This window comes from Phyllostomus hastatus, unplaced genomic scaffold (assembly GCF_019186645.2).
Source record: "Phyllostomus hastatus isolate PE091 unplaced genomic scaffold, TTU_PhHast_1.1 phas_contig_17, whole genome shotgun sequence".
NCBI classification, from domain to species: domain Eukaryota; kingdom Metazoa; phylum Chordata; class Mammalia; order Chiroptera; family Phyllostomidae; genus Phyllostomus; species Phyllostomus hastatus.
Window position 1 is genome coordinate 13709680 of NW_025333664.1, and position 19906 is coordinate 13729585.

The 19906-nt window shown below is 39.5% G+C and overlaps 1 protein-coding gene across 2 annotated transcripts in view; it reads left to right on the forward strand.

The window, feature by feature from the left end:
* CHD6 (chromodomain helicase DNA binding protein 6) overlaps positions 1-19906 on the forward strand; it is a 168535-nt gene that overhangs the window by 30453 nt on the left and 118176 nt on the right. Inside the window, exons 1-2 of one of the 2 annotated variants that reach the window (XM_045833463.1) lie at positions 12480-12553; positions 17630-17685. In XM_045833463.1, the coding sequence (XP_045689419.1) occupies positions 17653-17685 (33 nt within the window). In that variant the 5' untranslated portion in view covers positions 12480-12553; positions 17630-17652. Of the gene's footprint in view, positions 1-12479; positions 12554-17629; positions 17686-19906 lie in introns of those variants that run through there. The other variant, XM_045833464.1, reaches the window with a different exon arrangement.

A 19906-nucleotide genomic window follows, 5' to 3' on the forward strand; every position in this document is an offset into this window, starting at 1 on the left:
CAAACACACACAGTTCTTCCTTACTCCCTTTGCCCAGTCTGGGGTATCGTATCTCAGGAAAAGAAATAGAAGTCCATGGCTCACGCAGCCCCTGGTTCTTCCTAGTAATCCGTCTCGGCTGGTAGGCCTCCCTCGGTTCCTGGCACCATCAGCTGTGTCACCGGGATCTCTGCTAAAGCTGGGTGGTGGTTCCCCCTTCTAAAGCTGCAGGGGTCCCCACTCTGGCAAAGGCACGAGGTTCTCTCTACACTGCCCCAGCTGCGTGGTCCTTCTCCTCAATGGCTGCCACGTCTCGGTTTAAATCCCCGCGCCAATCATCCTCTGCAGCCCCATTTCCAACTCCTCCCACAATCGGATACACTTGTCAGCACTCTCATATCCTTCCAGCTTTACTGGGTTGCCATCATGAGTCTGGGCAGGCATGGCCCCATGCCATGGAGCCAATCTTCTCCACGCTCCCACGCAGGTGCTGTAACTCGGGGGACCTGCCCCCCAGTTACATCTTGGTGGGGAAGTTACTTCCACTCCCCTGGCTCAGAGCATGGCCACAGCCATTTCACATATCTATGTAACCAGTTAAAGGTTATAGATATATTAAATGACCATACTAGGGGTTAGCTGCAAAGCAGTTGCTATGCAAAACAGCTCTCATCGGCCCTGCTCCATTTGTCCCCTCCCCCAACCCACACCTGTGGCAGGGGTGGGGTGGGGTGGTGAGGACATCCTAATATTTCCTGGACACCCTGAGTTCTGGACCCCATTCCAAATCCCTATATGGAGCCTCCCTATTGGCTGCACCCTGTTACACTGGCTGCCGTGGCTCAGTGGATTGAGTGCCAGCCTGCAAACCAAGAGGTCGCAGGTTCGATTCCCAGTCAGGGCACATGCCTGGCTTGTGGGCCAGGTTCCCAGTGGGGGGGTATGTGAGAGTTGTCAACTTCATGTTGATATCTCTCCTTCTCTTTCTCCCTCCCTTCTTCCCTCTTCTAAAAATAAAATAAATCTTTGGGAAAAAAAAGTAGGTAGAGTGTCTTATTCATATTTGGATCTCTGTGGTCTTTTAATTGCATTTGAGATAGGTCTTTTTCTGGTTAGAATTGAATTGAGATAATTGAATGATTTTTTTTTTTATTCCTTAGCCACGAATCCATACTGTGTCCCCCTTCCCTCCCACCCATTAGTTAGTTGGAAGACTGTCTTTATTTTTCCACAGTCAATTGTGACATATCTAAAAAAATGCACAGGGTGAGAAGTAAGGGCTGGCTATGGACGTACGAATTTATGAAGAGGTAACTCTTACACAGGGAATACACACATTTTATCTACTAGTTTAATATGTGTATTTTTGTCTCCCTACCTTGACAGGAAGGTTTTGAGAGGGAATAGCTGTTTTCCTGCTTTTCTAGAGCCTGTTAGTAATTATTAGCACAATGTTGAGCACACAGTAGATGCTCAGCAAGTATTTCTTCATGAGGTTTAATGATACTTAACGGATTTTGGAATAAGTCATTAAAAGCTTTACTTCTGTTTATCCCTAAAAAATGCTGAGTAGGGATGGTGGTGATACATCATTGCTTGCTTGCTAGCTCTGTTTTCTTTGGCGAATTACCATCCCTAGGCTTTGGTGGCTTCATCTGTACAATGGGAATAATAATGGGACATGTGACATGACATTATTATTTAGATGATTTAGAAAAATAGTACAATAAATGTTATTTGCCGCATTTCAGTTTATTATTAATGGTACATTTTAGAAAGGTGAATTCAATGAAAAGTTTTGAGAAGCTAAGTTCTTTCCGTAGGAAAACTTTTAATATCCCAAAACCTTCTATCTCACTGTGGATAAATGTAACTACTTCTATATTAATTAAGGAAGTAACCTGTGTTTGGAATATTAACAGCAAAAAAGGAACAGGGCTAATTAATTTCTGCCTTGCTAGCAACAATATAATGTACCTTCTCTCATACCCTAGGAGCAATGTGTGCTATTCCCAGGGGATGAAGATCAATACAGAAGTAGATTTCCCAGATCAGACTTCCATAGGACCAAAGGCACTTAATCTTACAGTTCTTTTTCCATTGTATGTTAACTCTGTATTCCTCCTTACCTTTAGGCATTATTTGTTATTGTTTGTTTCTATAGTGTCGCTTCTTTTTTTTTTACCACCATATTGACCAAACCATGTTCAAAGATGTATAAAGCCCAGAGGGAATCATGGAAAGGTGATGATGGTCTGGTAAGAGTTATTCAAAATATTTGGCAGGCAGCTGTTAGGAAAATATTGTTAAGACTTCTAGGGTGCAATATTCTGGATTCACTGTTTTTCTTACCTAACAAGAAAGGGTACCAAACACAGTGACAGATTAAAGAGAATTGTGTCTTGCATAGCTGTGATGTATGTATTAGTGACCCCCTCTTTGTTAGATTAGTGGTTATGACATTTGAACAGTACCGTCTTCTGTAAATGCAGTATACTGCTCTTATATGTGGGACAGGGATAATTATTCATATTTTTTTTTAAGTTTTGGAAAGAAGCAGGTAATTAAAATAAAATAAAATAAAATAAAGTAAAATAGAAGCAGGTAATATGTTTGATCTATAAATCTGTGGTATAATTTGGTAAATGTTTTCAATACTCTGATACCAAGTATAAGGTGGTAATACCATAGCATGAAGTATTTTAGGAGCCATGGGAATGGAGAGGATTAGAAGGGAAGTTTAAAGGACCATTTTTTATTTTTATTTTTTAAAAGATTTTATTTATTTATTTTTAGAGAGAGGAGAAGGGAGGGAGAAAAAGAGGGAAAGAAACATCAGTATGTGGTTGCCTCTCATGAGCCTCCTACTGGGGACCTGGCCTGCAACCCAGGCGTGTACCCTAGGTGGGAATCGAAGCAGCAGCCCTTTGGTTCACAGGCCAGCACCCAATCCACTGAGCCACACCAGCCAGGGCTTAATAAACTTTTTTTTAACCACATTTTTGTTGTTGTGCTAAAAATTATTTCTTGAACTTGTACAAAAATACTTATTTACGAATATTCAAGAAATGGAAAAGTATAGAATCAAATTACTATAGACTTAGAAATATATACAACCCATTAAAAGATATATTTGGTAGTCAGTTTCCTTGACTAACTTTTCCTTCTGCCAGAACGGTTCAGTTTAGTATCAAGTCATCTAGTTTACACCTTGGTAATAGAACATGGCCTGATGGAAAGCACACTTCCATAGGAATGTTGTAGGAAGAATTCTGCTGAACAAAGAAATGCACCCGAAGTATCTCACATACAGTCTTTAGGAGTCACTGCTGTCAGCTGTTTTGTGTGTGTTTGTTTTTACATACAAGTTTCTGCAGTTTTTCATGCCTAATGGATGGTGGCCATGAATTCTGGCCTCTTTCCCTTAGCCTCAATTTTTTCTTTTATTATGGAAAATTTCAAACATACGCAAAAGTAGAGAGAATAATAACAAATCCTCATGCCATTCTTGTTTTGTGTATCTCTTCTCACTTTCTTTTTGAGCTAGAGTATTTTAAAGAAAATCCCAGGCACCCTATCGTTTCTCCTGTAAATATTTTAGTGTGCATTTCTAGCAGATAGGGACTTTTATAAAAGTACATTGTCATACCCAGTAAGTTCCTTATAACTTTATTTCTTGATATTATCTAATACTGAGCCTCTATCCTTTATTTTTTCAGAAATAGCTTTTTGTAGTTAATTATTTAACTCATATTCACCTAATGTATTTGATCGGTATATCTTTAATCTCTTTTAATCTATAATAATTTACCCTTTCTTTTTGCGGGGGCGTGCTATACCATTTATTTTTTGAAGAAACTGGGTGAGTCCCCTCCTCCACATTATTGATTTTGCTGCTTGTATCCTTGGGTTGTATAATGTTACTCTCTTTCCATTACTTGTAAACAGGTAGTTAGGGGCTTAATTATTTTTGTAATCATTCATATTCTTGGCTACTCATTGGTGGTATATTGTACTTCCTGTTCACATTAGAAGACCATAACGCTTGATTATCCCACTTTGTATACCAAGAATGATTGGTGGGTTTATTTTGACATAGCCCTCTGTTGTCAAGTAGTTTTTCCCCTATTTGACCAACTAAATCATGGAGTGACATCCTGAAAACCCGTGGATTTCCAGGTCGGTCTACCTTTCATGCAGTGGTATTAATTTAACATCCACTTGTTGCCTGAATCATTTATTTCACTACTGTTGCATTTTAAGAAGACTGTAGAAAAATGAAATGAAAATTTTTGATTAAGAATTCTTTTAAAATATTACATGTAAACTCTGAGGTGTCTGGAAAATTCATTTATGCAGAGTATTTTTTCTCTTTGTCTCATAAAAGAAGTATGTAGAAAAGGATGTTTAAAAACTGTGTGTTTAGCTAAATTAAGTGTACTTTTTTTTGGAAAGCATTGTCTTCAAAAGGTTTTATGGGAACAGATTTGGAATTATCACCCATTTGTGAAATTTTTTTATCTACATTGGGGCTTGCTTTAAGGTTAATAAAGTTCTAAGATTACTTTGGTTGGGGATTATGGATCAAAAATTCATATAAGTCGCTTGAATCCATGCAGGTCATTTATTTTCACTGCTGTGATCACATTTTTCTTGTAATCCTACCTAGGTTGGTGGCTGCTATATATATGTCAGTAGTATTTAACCTTATATTGTACTTCTGTGTGCCAAACACCGTGCCTTGTAATTTGCATGTACTAATTTATTTAACCCTCACATGATTAGCATTCCTGTTCTCTGAGGAAACTGAGGTAGAGAGGTTAAGTGATTTTCCCTAACCACACAGCTAATAAATGGTGAGCACTGGGATTTGGACACTAATTTAGTTGCAAAATTTCTACTCTTAGCAGAAGGATAGAGTGGGTTATGTAGTATCCCTGTTACTAAAAGATATCTCAAGTGTACTGTTCTTTAGCCTGGGAGGTTAAAATATAAGTAGTTATATTTGTATGTAAATAATCTACATATATATGTATTTTGTTTGCTTGTGTATCTGTATACAGAGAGAGACATAAGCAAATACAGTATTTGCTTATCCACATGAGGATTTTCCCTTTAGGGGAGAGGTCCTTGTTATTCTAAAACCTCTTATTGGAATTAAGAGTAACTTGATTTTAGGTAGAGGCAGACACAGCCCCCAGACTCTACTGATATCATCTTGTGTAGAGAGATTTATGTGAATAGAGTAGATTGAAAGGTCACAAAGGAAACTTAGCAGACAGCTAGAGATCACAGATGCGCTCACATAGGCACAGGACAGTAGACCCTTTCTGCCTGGAAGATCAAGCTGCTTGCTCTCCTAAACAGCCACCCAGATCTTAGCTACACAATTTCAGGTTATTTTTGGAGCAGAAAGTCATACAGCTAGTATCCAATACCATAAAAACAAAATTTCGAGTTCTCCAAATCATGATGAATAGCAGCCGTAGGTTTCGCTTACAGAACCAGGAGTCAGGAGGCACTATAGATAATCTTGTCTGATTTATCTGTGCTGTCTCTTTGCTAAGTGATTTTTTAAAATTGAGGTATAATGTCTCATTTTAACTATTAAGTAATTATCTTCCTCTTCCCATCATTCTGTATTTATTTTAGCAAGTGAATTTATTACTTCCACAAATGTCAGTTCAGATGAGAATATTGAATAATTTGAGTGGTCATGTTCTTTCATTAAAAAATCTCCATTTCTTTCTGTTTTCATACTTGAGTTTTGTTTTGTACTGCTCTGGTAAAAGGTTAAGCTGTGTGGATTAGAAAATGACTAGGTTCTCGGGAGTGTGAACATTGTTGCAATAATCTGATGGTTTGTTTTGAATAGTTGAATATCATTGATGGAATAAAAGGAAGCTTCCTCAGTGAGGAGCTGAGTGAGATGGGTTTATCTAGTTGTCTTTTAGTCCTGGGGCGGTGAAATTTCACAGGGAAGTCCTTGAAGGGATTGATTCTCCAGGTAGTGTATTCAAAGACAACACGTTTATTTTATTCTATTTACAGATTTAAATATTCACACTATATAATTTTGGTAATCATTATTGCATGTTTAATCTTTTTCAATTTTAGAGAATTTCTTAAGGTACTTAAAAAAATTTTTTTATAAAGGAAAGCTGTTTATGCCTTCTAACAGAAACAGATTTTCTGAATCATCTTCCTGACTTCTGCACAGCCCTTCTGTTTCAGTTTTTTTTGTTTTTTTTTTGAAGAAAAAATGAATTTTTTACCCTTTTATATTAAAAAAAGTGTTCTTATTTACCTAGAGAATGGAGAACTCAGTAAAGTAGGGAACATATTCATGTTTTTACAGAATTCCTAGTTTGTTTGTTTTTTTCTACTGGAGTCAGAATTATAGAATTTTAGGGCATGGGATTCTTGGAAAAGGATTTTTAAAATCTTAGGTCAAACATCCTCATTTTCTAGTTGACAAAACAGTCAGTTCTTTAGTTTCATTGGTTCTGCATATGTTCTCTTGTTGGCTGCCGAGGTGGCCAGCTCCCCGGATATACGATAAACTAAAATGAGATGGAGCATTTGAAAAATGGGTGAATTTGGTATAATAGAAATTCTAGATGAATGCTTGTTGGGTACATACTAACACAATTCTCTAGAAAGTTTCTTTCCACAAAGTTATTGATGTTTGCATTTAAGATTTTAGAGAGAGGGGAAGGGAAGGAGAAAGAGAGGGAGAAAAACATTAGTGTATGGTTGGTTGCCTTGCCTCTCTCACGCCCCCTACTGGGGACCTGGCCTGCAACCCAGGCATGTGCCCTGACTGGAAATCGAACTGGTAACCCTTTAGTTCACAGGCCGGCACTCAATACACTGAGTCTTACCAGCCAGGGCTCATTTTAATTTTTTAATTCAACTTTTTATTTATTTACATTTAGAAACTAAAACAGTTATGGTGTTCCAGGGTATTATTTTGCATACAGTTGACGTTATTGCTTTCTAGAGTCACGCTTTTAATGCATAAGCATAAATAAAAGAATTACAAACATTTATTTAGATTCGGAATTAGTACTACCCATGTATAATGCACATCCTTATTTTTCCCTCAAAAATTTGGGCAAAAAGGTGCACATTACATATGGTAAAATACAGTATATATATATTTTTACTGACCATCTTTGAATTCTTTATTGATTCTTACAGTTCTCAGTTGTTTATTAAGGACTTAGAAGAGGAACAGTCACATCATATATAAATAATAATTTTGTACCTTTCTTTTCAGTTTATACGTCTCATAATTTCCTCCTATATTCTCTAGGATGTGCAGAGCAATGGTTGATGGATGGAGTCCTTGTTTCTCCAGACTTCTTAATAGGAGTGCCTTCAGCATCTGAACATAAGATTTGGCTAGGTTTCAGTTGGTTATTTATAAGGGTTGATACCACTTGAACCAGACCGAGTGTCTTAGTTCAGGTCTTGACTTTGCAGATTAAGGAGGATACTGAACATAGAAGGTTCAGGTAGGAGAGAGCAGAAAATATATGGAGTATTAAATAATAATATTAAATATCTTGGAATATTTATCCTAGAGAAGGAAAAAAAATCCCTGTGGGATGATTTCATGATCCTCAAGTATAGGGAGCACCTTTGTTGGCAAATTAAAGCTTTCAGGTCATCTTTGAGAATGGTAAAAAAGTCTAATGCCCTGGGCTTGTGACTGGACTAGAGCACCACCAGATATGTCTCTCCATACTTCCCACTGGTGACCATGGAGCAGGGGCAAAACCAAGCCAAAGCACTGGGCTCTCAAACCTTTTCCAAAGACAAGCCTCCTTCGTCCTGCAGTGTCTCTCCAGTGCCCTCTACTGACCAAGGTTAACATCATACACTTGGTGAAGGAGAAACACTTCAAGAGCCCAGCGCTTTATCCACAGAGCAGGTACTGAAGGGTGAATTTGTAGACAGGTTTAAAATTTTTTATTTATTGATTTTAGAGACAGGGTGGGGGCAGGGGGGAGAGTGAGGGGGAGAGAGAGAAACATTGATTTGTTTTCCCACTTATTGATTGATTGATTGGTTGATTGTTGTATGTGCCTTGACCAAGGATCAAACCCCGCAGCCTTGGAATATCAGGATGATGCTCTAAACAGCTGAATTACCCAGCCAGGGTGAAGGGTGAATTTGGAGTTGAGGCAATAAATTGACAACTGGCAGAGAAGCCAAACAAGAGTACAAAATACGTTATTCCATTTTTATAAGGTACAGAAAAAAGCAAAGCAGATATGTACTATTAGAAGTCAGGCTAGTGGTTGCCCTTGGAGAAAAGTGTTAGTGACTGGAAAGGAGTGTGACTGGGGCTTTCACCATGCTGACAGTGCTCTGTTTCTGGGTGTGGGTGCTGGTTACATGCATGTGGTCGGTTTGTGAAGACCTGCACTTTCTCTGTAACTGCATAGTATACTTCAGTAAAGTTAGAATGTGGTATAGCCTGATTCCAAAAGTAAAACTGAAAAACAAGATTCTGTCTATGTTAAGGGGAATACAAAATAATCCCTGATATCTTAAACCTTTTTTTATTTTTTGAAACCTGTTTGAGAGCTGTCCAGCTTAATGTCAGAAAACAAGTATCTCATTCATTCAGCAAAATTGTTAATTGCCAGACTACCTATCTTTGCATTTGGGAACACATTGTCACTACTGAGGCCTTCTGTGGAGCAGTACACCTCCTTTTGTCACTGCCCTTAGTCTTTAAACAGCAGCTTCTAAGTTTTTTATTTTTAATGGCCTTTCATATACCTTTTTTCTTAGTCTAAATAAAATATCACTGCCCTCTGCAAGCATTATCTTTTCTTTTATCTTCGTCATGATTTACCCTTCTTGTATCAGCTGACTAATCATCTCTTTTTTCCTGGCTAAGAGAGAGGAGCTCACAATGGTAATGCCTTGTAAGGGGTTAGCGATGATGGGAACCGGGACATTTGGTTCAGGAATTGGTAGTGCTAGGAGAGATGCAGTGTGTGGTTTGAGGAAGCTGTGAGTTGAAGCACACGGTCAGTACTGTGATTGTTCAGGAGTAGGTAACTCTGGATGCAGAATCTAAGGAATTCGCCATGGTGGGAGTTGAACCTGGACCTGGGAGATGGATGAGGAATCCAGATAGGAGTCTCATTTCCAGTAAGCAAGGGTTGTTAAAATACTGGTTTTACACTGTGGATAGAATTAAGGGCGAATTTAGAAGTGGAGCCAGCTATCGAAAGCTCAATTGTTAAATCAGATTGAAGTGAATAGCAGTAGTAGATTTGGAATTACCTGCATTTGTAAATGTAGATGTGATGAGCTTAACCATCTCCACATCTACAGGATAGAAGGTTGCTTTTGAACTTTGAATGGCTGGTGGCTTTGGCCAGGGCAAAAGTTACACAAACATTAACACAGGAGGCTTAGAACCGAGAGCTAGTCCCTTGCAAAAGTTGTTTCCTTATATTGTTTAACCCTTAAGCCATTTTGAGAGTAAGGGGAAGAAAATAGTATGAGTGGTGAAACTAGCAAGTGGGTTTTTCATTTATAAATTCAGTCCATGTACTCACACAGCAGAAATGGGTTATTTATTATATCGTAGGCCCTGTCCTGCGCATTGGGGACCCCAAGGTGAATCTGATGCCATCCGTTGGCCCTCTGGAGGGTTATTATTTTGTATTCTTCTTATCGAAGGCTGGCATTATTATACTTGTCTGTGACATGCAGTTTTGTCACCAACTCCTTTAGGATTCTATTGAGCCTTCAAGAACTGGTCTTTGGATTTTATAACCAGGCTGAGGAGTTTCCTGACTTTATTTACTTCCTGTTATTACTAGCCTGGGTTTACACGGGGCCACCAACAAAGGCCTTCACTTGCAAATGTAGCATCTTAAGGAAAGGGGACCTGTGATTGAAGGGATGAATCTCATCCTCTGTATTCCAGAGTAGCAGTTTGGAAATTTGCTGTCTTTCAAACTTGTCATCTCTAACTAGGACAGTTTTAAATTACATCACTGTAGTGGTTCTCAGTGCTTGTACTGATGCTGGAAAGGAGCGCTGAAGCAGGTAATATAAATGTAATGTAATATAAACTGGAGATTATAGGTATTAAGAAGTTAAGTTTATATTTCAGAATGGTGGTCTGTTCATCTGAGAATTGATACTAATTACCAAGTAAACTAACTAGCTCTTCCTTGTGGTTCTCTTGCTCATTCTGGGCTTGAATTGTGTTATCTGTCACACCAGTCTTTCTAAAATAGTGCCACATGCCAATCTGAAACCTTGCTTCTAGTTTTACTTCTAGTTAAGTATTTATTTAGCTGTTAGAAGTCAGTTTTAACAATATGATGTTTGTTAATATGTTAATTTAAAGTAGACGTGTTAGATGAACCACATATAATGTAGATGGTGTTAACAGATTTTAGCCAATTGGCATAAATTTGCAAATGGTGGCCTCTTAAGTATTCTGTTCATCGCCTGCAGTTTCTGCTCTTGGTGTAGTACAACCAGAGTCAGAGACCCAGGGCCTTGTATTGGCAGGAGATTCCTCATTATTCAGTGCACTTCCATAAGGAGAACATTTTGCTCCTCAGTCACATCACGCAGCATCTTGCTTTACGTTCTCACCCACAGGCAAGTTCTGCATTTGTCACAAGGAAGGAAGGCATTCTCTTCCTTTTAGGTTTCAGGGAAGGGGGAATTGAGAGTGAGAGAGGAATAAGAACTGTTTCGTTTTTTAAAAAATCCAGAGCTTAAAAAAATCCTTCGCAGTTTCTATTAAACAGAATGTCTTAGACCCGAAGGAAAATACAGGAGATGCTAGAGTTGAACGGCCCTTAGGAGGCTGAAATGACCGGGGAATCCATCAGGGTGCAGCATCCTCCTGGGTTTGCAGCAAGCGATTCGTAAGATGTGGAAGTTAGGTTTCAGGATTTTGCCTTAAAACTTGATTGGAAGGACATTTGTGTCAGATTCAGAATCCATTATTCGTCTTGTCTTTAAACAATAGGGAAAAAACATTTTGGAAAAATCCTGGCTTTTTATTTTACTTGAGCAAAACAGAGTTGTAGGACTAGGGGGCAATCCCATCTTCCTAGTGCCAGGAATTCCACACATTGGGTTGATAAGATATTTCCAGACTGTACAATGGCTTGCACCTGGGCTGGCTCTTCTGTTTCCTGTAGGATGAAGAGTGCAGAGTCTGGAGGACAATACATTTTGTTTTCTTTTACTATTTATCCCAAGTAAAGACTGCTGAGTGTTGCCCTCATTCCAGTTCTGTTGAAGTGTTTACGTTGTTTCCTGCTGTCTTGGATGGCTCTCGGATGGACCTTGTCCCTAACTGTCAATTGCCCCCAAACAATTTTGTTCTAACAATTGAGAATTCAAGTGGAAAACTTCTTGAAAGCAGATAATTTAAACAGAATTACTTGCAATTATATCCCTAAAGGTTTTATCTATGTTTATTACGTGAGTGATTTGTATATTTTGTTCTCTTGTTTGTAATATTTGAAGGGTTCATCCATCTTTTCCAAAATGTGCTTAAAAGGCCTGCCATGAATGAAGCTGTTTTAATTGCTTCCTGTTCACCCCATGGATGAATCAGATCCTCCTCCCTCTGCTACAGCCTACTTGTTGTTGTTGTTTTTTAAACCCCATAAGGGTTATTTTTTTATTTTTATACTGTTGTAATTTATCTACAGAGTAGCTTTCTAAGCTCTGAACACTCCTAGCCTCTCTCTCATCTTTTCATTTGCTACAAGGCAGCTTGATGTAGTGCTAAGAGGGCAGAACTGGAACCCAGGAAATCTAATTTTAAATCTAATTGTATTCTTTGGGCTCCGACTCTTATTTTTGTTGTTTTTTCTTTTCTTTTTTTTTTAAAGATTTTTATTTAGAGAGGGGGGAAGGGGTGAGAGAGAGAGGGAAAGACACATGCAATCGGTTGCCTCTCACACACCCCCAACTCTCACACACCCCCAATTGGGACCTGGCTCGATACCCAGGCATGTGTCCTGACTGGGAATCGAACCAGTGACCTTTCTATTTGCAGGATGGCACTCAATCCACTGAACCACACCAGCCAGGGCATCATTATCTTAACATAAAAGGACTGCATTGCCTGAACTTTTAAGTTCCTTCTCTTCACCGTGTTGCAGTATTAATTGCTTCTTTAAACTTAGCCTGTCCAAAATACAACTCTTCCATCTCCTCACCCAAAAGGTGGTTTTTGCCCCTGACCTACAAATGAAGAAACTGAGATCCAGGGAGTTTGAATAAATTGTATAAGTAATACTACCGGAGTGTTCAGAACTTAGATATCTCCACTCCCAAGTCTACACGTGTTACTTTTCCTCCACAAAGTCATTCAAGTGTAACAAGTCAAAAGTGGTATGTTACTGTTGAGATTGAAGATGGAGTGGCACTTGTAAACCTTTTGTCTTCCCACACACTGTTAGAGCTGCATTTTCAGGGCTCTGGTCCTTGAGTGAGCTGGACTGTGAGGAGATCGGTTTCTTCAGTCCTGTCTTCACAGATGTGATCGTCCCTGTTCCAGGTCAGTTGACATTGTGGTATGTAGGATCTAGTGACAATTTTTTAAAAGTACAGCCCTGGCTGGCGTAGCTCAGTGGATTGAGCGCGGGCTGGGAACCAAAGTGTCCCAGGTTCAATTCCCAGCCAGGGTACATTCCTGGGTTGCAGGCCATAACCCCCAGCAACCACACATTGATGTTTCTCTCTCTCTGTCTCTCTCTCTCTCTGTCTCTCTCTCTCCCTCCCTTCTCTCCCTAAAAATAAATAAATAAAAATCTTTAAAAAAAAAAAAGAGTACAAAACTCATAAAAGGATTTAAAAAAGTACAGTCAGGTTTTACTTTACAATGTGATATATTTGATAGCTCTGGGGGCAATTGGCTACTTGCTTCTACTACCCTTAATAGTGGTTCTTATCAAGCAAGTTGAGTTTTATCACCAGATTAAGAGTCAAAATGATTTTCTCTGATTGAAAAGACGAACTGAGATTTAGCGTTGATATTTCTTCTCTTGCATTATGCAAATGTGTCTTGTTCATGATTAAAATCAAAGTGTTTGGCTTCAGGAGCCCGAAGGTCCCATTTATTTCTGATTCTGTGAATGCAGCATTGTTGAAATGTTTCTAGTCAATAGAGAACTTCCTGAGTTTACACCTTTAGTCCATCTCGGGTGCACCAGATTATAGTAAGGAATTGTAGTGACACAAGACATTGAAGTCAGTAGTAATTAGTTTAAATAACCAGAGGAGGTTCATTTAGTTAATAAAAGCCTTGTTATGCAGTTGACCCATACGCAGCCTTTCAAAAGGGGCTTTTCTGAAACTCTTGATCCAATAATGTGTTCACTAGAAGGTTATTTTTATTCTACTGCTTGTATGTCTTCTCAAAGACAAGAAGTAAGTCACTGCTCCTGGTTTGTCTTTTGGCTTGCATCACCCACATACAGGGTAACAATGCTTTTACTGTAATGTATTAAATGTTTAAAACACTTACCTTTTGAGGAGCAAAGTATTTAAGTTAATGTTGCTGGTGGTAGTGTACTGTCCAGCCAGCAAAGCGGAGCTGCCTCAGTTTGGAAGTTGCCAGTCCTGTGCCTTCTCACTGGTAATGTTTGGCAGGTATTTCAGTGTAGGCATTTACATTCTTGGAGAGAAAGAATTTTAGTTCAGGCCTGGAATATTTCCCTTACACCAGTGTGATCCTCCTCTCGTGACCTCCCCCCATTGATAACTGTATGTGTAATATTAATATACCAAATTTATTCATCAAATATCATACTAGGAATTAGCTGTATAGTGGTAGTTAAAATAGATGGGTCCCTGTGCTCCTGGCCCTCTTGGTCTTGCAGATGTAAATGCTTTTGATGTGTGGTCCTGAGATGAAGATGGTGTGTTATCTCTGGCTTGTAGTAGAGAGGAACAGAGATCGCCTGTGCGGATTTTGCTCAGGCTAAACTACACAGAAAAGATAATTTTTCATGGAAGTTGATCTAATTTACAAATTCTCTACATTCCAAAAGAAACTTTCAGGTGCCAAAAAGAATTTATCATCCATCTATCTATCTTAATCCTCAGTGTATTTTGGTGCTTTGCCACCTTTAATGGAAAATATCTTATCCAGAGCCTTGAAAATATAGGAAATCCTTAAAATTATTACAGACGTGTTTTTCTCACACCAATTTGAATGTTCTAGTTGTGTAGAAGTGTTTCCACTAGATCACAGGGCCGTCTTAGAGAGGAAAGAGGGGCCACTTGCCATTTGAATGACCTTCCATTGTTGGTTAGTTGGCATGAGCTTAGGAAACTAAAAAATAAAACATCAGAGTACCGCCCCCAAAAAGAATTATTGAATGTTAAAAATGTTAGTCATAAAAATAAAGAAGGGCTAGATGATAAAGTTTGGGAAGTCTCCCAGAAAATAGAACATGAAGAGATAAAATCATTTTTTTGAGTGAGAGAAAATTAGAGGTAGAGCCCAGAAGGGCCGTCGTTTAAATGAGAACATTACACCAGAGCTGAGCTTTGAAGGATGAAAGAGGGGCGAGAAGGGCAGTGGAAGCATTTCCCAGATGGAGCATAGCTTAACTAAGACCTGAGTGAGCAGAGCTGGTTTCAGAGCCTGCAGGTGTTCCACATAATGGGATGGTGAGTGGTGGACAATAACGTTAGAGCCGTGGACAAGGACCAGCGGCCAGAGTGTTGCTTATGCAGGGTCTGTGCTCTGAGCCTTTCAGATTTCGCTTATACTTTAGGATGAGGATAGAAGGCATGAAGAGTAGAGACTTGGTAACAGGTGGCATTCCTCAGGACCTCATCACCTTCTAGAGTAACTCTTCCCAAATGAGATATTATTCCCCACGTCCCTTTCCTAGTCCTTTCTAACATCCCCGCCCTGTAATAATAAGGGATTGCTTTATTTGTGCCTGCTGGTGTTAGAGTAGTTCTAGGAACCAACCTTGGGGTTAAGGGTGAGCATAACTAGATTATAAAAAAATAGATGTTCATTGTGGAAAATTTGAGATGTATCCGATTTTTATAGTTGCTTGTCACATACTCTTTGTCCCAAAAGGCCTGCCAGAGTGGAAGAGATGGGGGCCTGTTAACAGCAAAGGTTTCCATCCTTCCTGCCTTCAGTTGTGTCCTCTGTCTCTGAATATACAGGACCATGGAGGTGGTCTGCTGTGTTGTGTGCACTTCTCTGTGTGTGCGCAAACACACTTGTCGTGAGACAGCTCCCTGGAGCTGAACAGGCATTGTTAGGATGGCAGAATTCTCAAGGTATAGTAAATGTAAGTTTCTGTGGACAAATGGTAGACTAGTCTATACCTGATGTTCTGTTATTTTTAAGTGTCCGTAACAGCAACGAGGAACTTGAAATGAATGGCACATGCGCTGCTGCAGAATTTTTGAAATGGAGATAGTGATAAAAATAACTTTCAAAGTGTTCAGTTGGAAACGTGGCACCCATTTTTCTTAGTGGAGACATCATTAGGTGGGTGGGAGTAGGAAGGAGTGGGAATTTTATACTGTTTTTATGTTAGTTGCTTGCCTTCCTGTGAAGGTGATTAAGCGCCGTATCCGAGCGCAAGAGCTGAAACGGAGCGGCGAGGGGCGGTGCAGGGTCCTGCTTGCCAGCCTTCAGGTCGTTCAGAAGCTGCGCACATCTTCCCCTGCTGACGAATTTCTTGGTTCGCCCACACAGTTAGGGGTTTCGGAATATGTCTGTATTATGTTTTTAATTCAGTTGTGGAATGTTGAAATTACTGTTTAATTTTTTCTTTATTGAGCCAAAAAGATTTAATCACAACTTTTGAGCGATGGCATGCAGCAGCAGAGGCTGTAAAACCGTTTCCGGGGCTGTTCAGAGGCATGTGCTTTAGGGTGCATCGTTCACCTACGCCTGCTGTACAGAATTTAGCCTTACGAAAAGATTACATAGTTTGGTGTCTTTTAAATGTGTACCATAAAAGAGATTAAAAAATTAAAGGTAATTTAACAGAGAATACTTTGTAAATTATTAGGTACTATTTGGAGAGATAAAAGTCAATAAATGCATATCAACACCTACTGATGTTGATGACATCTCTTACGTGTGGGGTGGCAACATGCTGGTGTGTGACAGTCCGTCCAGGTGCTATAAATGACTTCACAGTCATAGCGTGAGGTTTGCCAAGGATTGCTTTCAGTGAACTAGAGCAGTTATTCTTGTAGTGGCGTCACTCTCACTTACTTGGAATCCTCTCTGTCTCTTTTGCTCTCTCTTTCTCTCTCTCAGATTATGGGGTAGGGTTATCTATGCAGCATGAATATCGCTGAAGGTGCAGGTGGCAGCCTCTTACATGTGAACAAATTGGGGGAAGGTATTTGTTTTTACCTCTCTCTTCCCTGCAAGCCTTCTCTCTTTGCTGAGTAATCGAATTCAAGCCATACTTGAGTCATCCCCACCCCTTTCCCTGTCTTTTCAGTCTGTTTCTGTCTGCCTTCTCTGATCTTCTCGAGCCCTCTGATGACACAGGTCCAAGGAGGGGTGGGCCTATGTGGTCTCTGTGGACTTAGTGATCTCTGTGGCCATATCCAGTGTCCCGCTCTGCTGGTACGGCATCTTCCCGCTCCCCCTGCCTCATCCCGGAGCTCCCTCTAAGGCCCAGGGTCAGTCCCTGCTGACCTGTGGAGCTGGCAGAGAAAAGGACTGCAGTGGTGTGCTGTCCAGGGCATGCTGCCCAAGTGCTCTTCGGAAATCTGGAAGGAATAGAAAGTGCCACTAGCAACGACAAATTGGACCTGGTTTCCCCATATTCCTGGTAGTGTTGTGACCCTGCTTATTTACATGCTGGTTTGTGGTACTTCATTGGAAGCTGAAAAAATGTTTCTGATGTCTTTACAGCATTATATTTTTTCTTTTATAATTATAAAGTAAGTTTTTATTAGTATCGATGGAATTTTTATTTTTTAAATGATTGATTTTATTTTGTTGGGCAGAATTTTGAGTACACATATCTGATTATTGGTAATATGTATCCCTTTTTATTAGCTGGATTTATTTTTCAAACTTCTTTCATTTCAGAATTTCTGACAGTTCATAACTGTTGAGTGGTGGTTTTCTGGCATCTGACAATTTAGAAGTTGAGAAATAAAGGAGATAAACTTACACTGACATATTTTATCTAGAACTTACTGTTCTATAGAGAAGATTGGGGGTAAAATTCATTTAACTGCCGTAATTTATAGCACTTACCATTTCTCTGGTATTTATAGTTTTCTAGAGGTGAATGATTGTTCCATCAACCGCTAATCCTCACTGGGATTCGTAGAAGCCTCCCTTACTGACCTGACTTTCCTCTTCCAGGTCCTCTCTGCCCTCCTCCTCTTCCCTGGTCTAGGCTGCGGAAGGCTAGGGATGGGATGGGGGTAGGTGGGATGAGGGCTGTACTTTGGGCTCTGGGGTTGTTGGGCTGGAAGACTACTGATGACAAATGTTCTGTCAAAGTAATCCTTTATTTTGTGGGGGGTTTTTTTTATGTGTCACAGCTAATTCTGAGATAATTTAAAATGTTTTATTTTGGATTTTACCAGAATCTTTGCCTTTTTTTATGTTTTACAGAAATAAATATCTTCCTTCAATAGATGATAATGAAAATACAGAAGAAAGAGAAGCAGGTAAGTGGTCTCCCAGATTTTTCAAGTGAATGCATCCGGCGTACACTGGCGCTTTTCTTAAGAGAGCAGAGCTGGCAGTCCCGGCTCGTCTCTTACTTGGCCTCTGGTGTTACCCTGCTGCCTCTGCTGTCCGTTCTCCATGTGGTACTGAGAGGTTTGTTCCAAATGACTCAGTATACAGATTTTTACATATGTTCAGGTCAGTCCTATAGGAATAAATGTAATGAAAACTATAGATCAGAATATTATTCAAAATTAACTATGCGGAAAAGAAACATCCTCCCCACCCACCCCTGAACAGCTTTCTGTGTTTTTATAAAGAGCAAAGTGATCAATTCTTTGTAGTCTATATATTTTATCATTTTGGGTGTTTGGTTAAGATAAAAGGATTGTCACTTATAAAAATCTTATTTATGATGGTCTGTAGAAGTTTCCTCTTAGAGAAAATAGTGAACTAATTGACAGGATGTGAACATTAACTGTTTCTGCAAAAGGGAGGGGAGTTGATAGAAACATTTGGCTTGTTGACACATCTTCCAGGATCTTTTTCCTTAGGTGGTTCTTCTGCGTGTTAGGTGGTTACATGTTCAGAGGAACCCAGAGACCCCAACCAGTGTGGCCAAGGGGGTAAGATGGGAGATCTGCCTTTGTCTCTTGGAAACAGGATATTTCTGATGGGCTGGTTTTCCTTTTATAGACTGGAATGACACCCTGTTACCAGGGAGATCTGAATCCCTGCCCTTAACTGGCCCCCTGTGCAAATATGCTGGGTGGGACCAGCCAAGTTTCCTCTCCACTCTGCTCCTAGGGAGCACTGACCAGTTAGATAAAGGGTGACTTAGGGATTTGGTTACAAGGACTACACTCTGGTTTGTGCCCAGTGGATAGGTCCTTTGAATCCAGAGCAACCTGTTTTGGGAAATTAATGGACTCATCTGCTGCCACTTCTTAACAGGAAGAGCAGTGATTAAATACTTCCTACACACCGATTTCTTCCTATCCTGACCCTAAGAAGGCATCAGCTGGTAAACAAACATTAGAGAGAATGCAGTTCCATCCGTCCTATGGATATTGCTATGTATAACATGCACTTTTTTGCCCACATTTTTGAGGGAAGAATACGGATGCACATTATACATGGGTAGTCTAATTCTGTATCTCTATAGATGTTTTTCATTCTTTTACTTACGCTTATGTATTAAAAGTGTAACTCTAGAAAGCAATAATGATACCTGTATGCAAAATAATACCCTGGAATATGACAATTGGTTTTGTTTCTGAATATAAATAAATAAATGAATTAATTAAAAGGTTAAAATGAAAGATTTTTTTTCCCTGAGAGTTTGGGCCAAAAATGTGGGTGTGCATTACACATGGCAAAATAAGGTACTTACGCAGGTATGCAGAACTGTATATACATGGCTTTCATTGCTGCTTTGTTTAGAATAGCAAGACTGAGAAAGAATCACATGTCCATTAAAAAGGGGACTATTTAAATCACAGCATGCCCACCTAGTGGAGTATTATGCTGTTGTTAAAAAGATCACATTACTGAAGAGAACCTCAAATTCTCAAAACAGTCTGCATATTTAATTTTTAAGACATTCTTTAAAGTAAGCTTTTATTTTAATAGAAACATTCTTTATCCAAATTATCCCAAAATAAGTTCAAATTTCTTTTGAGATTTTAGAGGTTCATATTGAGATCTTTGGTATGTCAGCCAGCTATTAAGTAGACTCAGTTAAAGGTGTTTTCTTTTCCTCTTTTTAAGATTTTATGTTTAGAGAGGGGAAGGAAGGGAGAAAGAAAGGGAGAGAAATATCAGTGTGTGGTTGCCTCTTGAGCACCCCCTACTGGGGACCTAGCCCACAACCAAGGCATGTACCCTGACTGGGAATTGAACCTGAGACCCTTTGATTCACAGGCTGGCACTCAGTCCACTGAGCCATACCAGCCAGGGCAAAGGGGTTTTCATTTTAGATTTCAGAGTAATGTTGATGAACAGGGCAGGGTTTTTATTTAAAAGCTAAAGAGGAGCAAGTTAATTAAGTGACAATATTTTCAGGAGAAATTGACCCTGCTCCTCTGTAGTACTGAGGATAGGCTGTACTTACTCATGACTGAACCCTAAGAAGTTGCAGAGCATGAAAACAGAAAACTACAATCATACTAAAGCATTCCATAAACTTCAGGACTGAGCGTGTGTGTAGAGAGCTCATTG